This window comes from Nicotiana tabacum, chromosome 20 (assembly GCF_000715075.1).
Source record: "Nicotiana tabacum cultivar K326 chromosome 20, ASM71507v2, whole genome shotgun sequence".
NCBI classification, from domain to species: domain Eukaryota; kingdom Viridiplantae; phylum Streptophyta; class Magnoliopsida; order Solanales; family Solanaceae; genus Nicotiana; species Nicotiana tabacum.
In genome coordinates, this window is record NC_134099.1 from 1,653,646 (window position 1) to 1,659,582 (window position 5,937).

Here is a 5,937-nt window from a genome sequence, read left to right on the forward strand (position 1 = left end):
AATTATTTAGCTGGGCTAGGGATTTTAGGCATTTGGGCTGGTTTGGTAGCCTAGGTCCGAAAAAATAGGAATTTTAGGGCTATTAGTTAAATACTCATTTAATTTACTAAAACAATTTTTTAAAATAATTTGTAAACGATAAAAATATCATTTGTGCATAACAATAATTTAAAATAATTACTTAATATTATAAAAATATAAAATGTCATTTTCCATGTGAATAATGTAATTCTACATGTATATAGGCTATTATTGCAAAATATGCAATAAAAATATTTAAACACTTTATGGACATAAAATAATGAATTTAGATAATTAAACCATCATAAAATAATATGAGGGGTAATTATTTGATATTTGTATACTAAAAATGTAGGGATCAATTGATTTAAAGCTCTTTTAAAATTTATAGATTTTTTTTTTGTAAAAACACTTGTACATGCTTGTAAATCTAATAACAATGCGTGTGCACTATTTTAAAAATATATATGTATATTTAAAATATATGAGGGAAAAATTGGATATCAACAACTGTCACTAACAAAGCCAGGAGGTTGCTTCACGTACACTTCTTCAGAGATGTATCCATTTAGAAAGACTCTTTTTACATTCATTTGAAATAGTTTGAATCCTTTATGAGCAGCAAAATCAAGTAGTATTCGAATAGACTTCAATCTTGCTACATGTACAAATGTTTCATCATAGTCGATTCCCTCTTGCTGAGAGTAACCTTGAGAAACTACCCGTGCTTTGTTACAAACCACTTGACCAGATTTATTCAGCTTATTTTTGAAGACCCATTTAGTTCCTAAAATGGAAGTATTTGATGGTTTTGGAACAAAATCCCACACTTTATTCTTTTCAAACTGATCAAGTTCATCTTTCATAGCTTTGATCAAGTAGTCGTCTTTAAGGGCTTCATCCACCTTCTTTGGCTCAAGTTGTGATATTAAGGCCACATGAGAGTTGAACTTCTGAGATCTTTTGGTAGTGATACCCTCCCGTGGATTTCCAATGATGAATTTTTAAGGATATCCAAGTTCACCATTCCATTCATTTGGAATGTTTATGATTGGCTCCTTTTCCTCACTTGTTGACTGTTCTGCAGAAGAAGATTCCTAGATTTTAATGTGCTCCTCAGTTGACTGATTCTGCTGACTGGTCGACTCATCTTGACTGTCTTTTCCTACAATAATAGACTTTGGGACAATAGAAATTTCCTCATCTTTAAGAAGTTTTTCGTCCTTGAGCGAGGGTTAGTATCCAAAATCAATGCATAACGTTCTTTTATTGTAAACTCTATATGCTCTACTTGAGGGAGATATTCAAGAAATATACCTTCTTCGCTTTTTGGATCAAACTTACCCAAATTATCTTTTCCATTATTATGAATGAAGCATTTGCATCCAAATAGGTGAAAGTAACTGATGTTGAGTTTCTTAGCATTCCATAGTTCATATGGAGTCTTTTTAAGAATGAGTCAAATCAGACATCTGCTAATAATATGACATATTGTGCTCATAGCTTCTACCCAGAAGTGGTGAGGTAGAGAGTTTCCATAATCATGGTTCTTGCCATGTCCTGCAAAGTTCTATTTTTATGTTCAACCACTCTATTCTGTTGAGGTGATTTTGGTGAAGAGAAGTTGTGAGAGATTCCTTGATCATTGTAGAAGTTTTCAAATGCTCTGTTCTCAAACTCTCCTCCATGGTCTCTTCTGATAGTGGAAATGTAGTATCCCTTTTCACGTTGAACCTTCTTATAGAAGACTTCAAAATTACTTAAAGCTTTATCTTTATGACTCAGAAAAATAACCCAAGTGAAACGAGAAAAATCATCTATAATAACAAAAGTATATTTTCTACCACCAATACTAGAAGTTCTAGTTGGACCAAACAAATCTATATGCAAGAGTTGAAGAGGTGTAGTAGTAGAAACAATATTTTTGATTTTGAAAGATGAACGAGTTGTTTTCCTAATTGACATGCATCACAAATAAGCCCAATGACAAAATCATCTTTGGAAAGCTTTTGAATAGTATGCATGCTAGCATGGCCAAGCATTCTATGCCATACCCTAGGGATCATCAATCATAGATGCTAGACAAATTTGATTACCAAGACTATCTACGTTACTGATAGTATAAACATTCCTGTTTCTATTATTAGAAAGAATAACTTTAGCTGACTCGTCTTCGATAAACCAACCATGTTTCTTAAAACGAACCTCATAGTCATTGTCATATAGTTAAATAATACTGAGAAGATTGTAACCAAGTTCATCAACCAGGTATACTTCATCAACATCACATGTTGAGTTGAGGGGAACCTTTCCAATTCCAATTACATTCCCTTTTGATTTATCTCCAAAGGTAACCATTCCTCCATCTAGTATGATGATTGTTTTGAATAATTGTTTGTCACCAGTCATATGTCTGGAACACACGCTGTCAAGATACCATTTTTTTTATTCTTGCGGTATTCCTGCAAAAAAGAAAGATTACATGTTTTTAGGTACCCAAGCTTGCTTGGGGTCCTAAATGGTTAAAGCTCTGAGTATTATCTTGACTAGGAGATTTTGGTCACCAGACCCATCTTCTGTTGTTCTTGAACCTGCAATGATTAGAGGTGTGACCAAGTTTTCCGCAATAAAAGCAAGAAGGACTATTGGGATTTTCAGAAGCTCTTTCTACTCTGATTCTATTCTTGCATTGGTTAGTCTTGTGACCATTTTTGCCACAATAAGAGCATGCAGTAGGATTTCTAGGTCTAATCAAAGATGTATGAGGAGCAATCTAATTTGATTTAACAGGACTATGAGTGGTGAATTTTTGCAATCCATTCAGTTGAAGTTGAAATTCATTAACTTCATCTTGAAACATATCTCGCTTAATTTCACAGACTTCCAACTTCAAACCCAGTCTTTCTTTTCTTTTTTGATTTTTCTGAGTTCATTTAGAACTCTCTTAATATCTGCAAGAGCGATATCAATAAATTCTTGGAGTTCATAACAGTTAGGACATGTAGGAAGACATACCTCACTAGTTCCTTCATCTGCCATAAGACCAAATTCCATTGAGTTCTCTTCCTCACCTGTTTCTTCGTCTGCCATGAGTTCCAGTTCACTTGAGTCCTCATTATTGCCTTCTTTTATGGCCATAAAACATATATTTGCAATTTCTTCATGATCAGATTCTTCTTTATCACTCCAAGCTCCAAAGGACTTCTTCTTTTGAAAGTTCTTGCTGAGTTTCTTCAGTTCAGAGCATTCAGCTTGAATGTATCCATGTTTTCCACATTCATAGCATCTTCCATCATTTTTATCATTATCATTATTCGTCCTTCCTTTTTCTAAAGTTTGACTTTCCTTTTCTGCTATTTCTGTTTTTCCTCATCATGCTTGTTACAACTTGGAGAGCATGGCTATGTTTTCATCCTTCTCTCCTCCTTTCTCTTCCTCTTCATTTTCTGGTTCAACCACATGTGCTTTGAATGCAACTGTCTTCTTCTTTTCTTGTTAAATCTGCTTGTCTAAGTGAGTTTTCTCAAAAGTAATTAGATCACCTCTAAGTTCATCATAGGATATTTTGTCAAGATCCTGGCATTCCAAAGTAATAACTTTGGGTTGCCAAATCATGGGAAGACTTCTTAGAATATTTCTGAGTTGTTCTTCGCTTTTTATTAGTCTTTCAAATGACTTTAAATCTCCAAGGATTTTGCTGAACCTAGAGAACATTTCCTCTACTGATTCTCCATCCTTCATTTGAAATAATTCATCGTCTCGAACTAGAAGGATCGTTGTTTCTTTCACTTTATTGGTTCCTTCATATGTGGCCTCTAATTTATCCCACATTTCCTTAGCAGTTTCATAGCTTGATATCTTTTCATATTCTTCTCCACTGATAGCATTATATAGCAGATTTTTTTGCTTTGGCATTCACTGTTATGATGACTAATTGTTCTTCAGTGTAGTCATCTAAGTCAAGTGGATAAGTTGATACTATGACTTGACTATTTTCATCTTTCTTTGGCGGATTTGGAAGATTATCCTTTTTAATCATGCGTAAAACTTTAATATCATATGACATAGTGTATGTTTCCATACGTGCTTTCTAGTGGAAAAAGTGTTGCCCGTTGAAATAGGGGTCGTACCTGAGAGGTTCCTTCTTGAAATAGCGCTCCAACGACTGTGTTTGATCCCATGATCTTTTCCTCACTCGTTGTTAAGCAAAGTTTGTGAGTCTTTCTCTGATACCAATTGAAAGTACAAGAGGGGGGGAGAGGGGTGAATTGTAAATACTTAAAAATCTTAGTTGACTAAGTGTAAGTTTAGTCGACTAGACTTTGCACAGTGAATAATTTAAGTAGGAATGAACTAAATGAACAGAAAGGTAAAGAAGGCACACCAATTTTTATACTGGTTCAGTACCGGTATGGTATGTCTAATTCCCTTGGGTTGCAAGGGTTCTATTAGATCTTTGATAAATGATTACAGTAGTGATTTTTTAGTATATTCAACATCAACGATGTACAACAATAGTGATTTTTGCAATGTTGACACAATCTCTTTTTGTGTTATAACTCTTCCTATCTTTTGTGACACTTGTAGACTCAAGAATACAATGTTTGTACTAATAACTAGAAAGGCTTAGAAACAGTTAGTGTTGTTGCATAGATTATCTTCTTGAGTTTGCTAGTCTTCTTATAGAAGAGTTTGAATAGCCATTGCAAATTGAATTTTGATTGAGGCACAGAATCCTCTAAGAGATTTGACCCAAGGAGTGCCTCGGAATCCTGCACATGAGATGGGCTGGATTCGTTTACGGCCTTCCCCTTTCATATCCATATTTCAAGGAGAGATTTGTGGATTCGATTTGGTTGATCAATCTTCAGTATCTTCAAATTCTGATTTAGTCCTTGAAGTATGGCTTGATATTCTTTAGCAGCTGCACTTGATATGTTTCCGTCTTGAGAGAGCCTCAATGTCCTTTGATTGAAACTTTAGCGTCTGGACTTGATTTTGTTTCCTTTTTGATGGCTTTGACTTCCTTTTATTTAGCATCGTTCATATTGCCTTTGATCTCGTTTCCTTTTTGATGTCCTTACTAGAAGGGCTTCCTTTGAAGTAGTGCTACTTTCTAATTTCCTGCAATCAAATAGATACAATTAGATTTGCACTATTGTCATCATTCAAACTTAGGTGTAACAGTTATGGCATTTTTATGGCTTTAATGGCGAAGCAAATATAATTAAAAATCTTGAGTCCGCTACCGACTATACCTATGTATAATAATAAGTACCAACCCCCGAAAAGGTCGCGGAAAAATATTAATTGCTTCATGTTATCGAAGCAGTTCGACATAGATCTCTAACTCTAGGAAATAACACCGGCTGAAGAGAAGTAGAATATATCGGTAGAATGTCTTCTCCCAGTCATTATTACCCACAGGGTTGTATTTTCCTCAACGTGCGACTTTATTGGAGGAAACATTCATTCTATAAAACTATTATTGAACCTTTATTGAGTACTTCGACTTTAGAGAGGAGAAATTTGGAATTCTTTTAACCATAGAAAAGAAGAATATAGTAACGCCCAATAACATTATTATGGGAACAGATATGAGAAGTTCGGTTTGGTATCGGATGATGAGGTTTTCAAGAAATTTCATTCTAACAATGCCATTTTGGAGAAGGTTGCTAGCTTGCTTGAGGCAGAAGGAAGCAACAAGAGAGAGTTTGTTTTAAAATAACATCGCTTATCGTAATTTATTTATTTATTCACTTTTTCAAAAGGTGACATCGCTTACCGATTTTTTTGCATACCTAACTATCTATCATGCCTATTGAGAAAATAAAAGTCATCATTTTTCTTCGTTGAAGCTTACACTTCTTCAAGTATCTTCATTATCTCAGTTTCACACATTGAAATCTTTTCCAA

At 34.4% G+C, this 5,937-nt stretch overlaps 1 protein-coding gene across 1 annotated transcript; it reads right to left on the bottom strand.

Moving 5' to 3' along the window:
• Positions 1–524: 524 nt before the first annotated feature.
• Positions 525–2,430, bottom strand: LOC142174876 (uncharacterized). Its single transcript, XM_075241264.1, has 3 exons — positions 2,259–2,430; positions 1,576–1,901; positions 525–998 (listed from the first exon to the last, which is right to left on the bottom strand). Exons 1-3 carry the CDS (start codon positions 2,428–2,430, stop codon positions 525–527), a joined length of 972 nt encoding a protein of 323 aa, XP_075097365.1.
• Positions 2,431–5,937: the final 3,507 nt, after the last annotated feature.

Coding starts and splice junctions, on each gene's coding strand:
- LOC142174876 (XM_075241264.1), bottom strand. CDS start 2,430: ATGACTGGTGACAAACAATTATTCAAAACAATCATCATACTAGATGGA. Junction 1,902..2,258: donor ACTTGGTTACAATCTTCTCA/GTATTATTTAAC, acceptor TCTTGCATATAG/ATTTGTTTGGTCCAACTAGA. Junction 999..1,575: donor ATAGAACTTTGCAGGACATG/GCAAGAACCATG, acceptor AATCCACGGGAG/GGTATCACTACCAAAAGATC.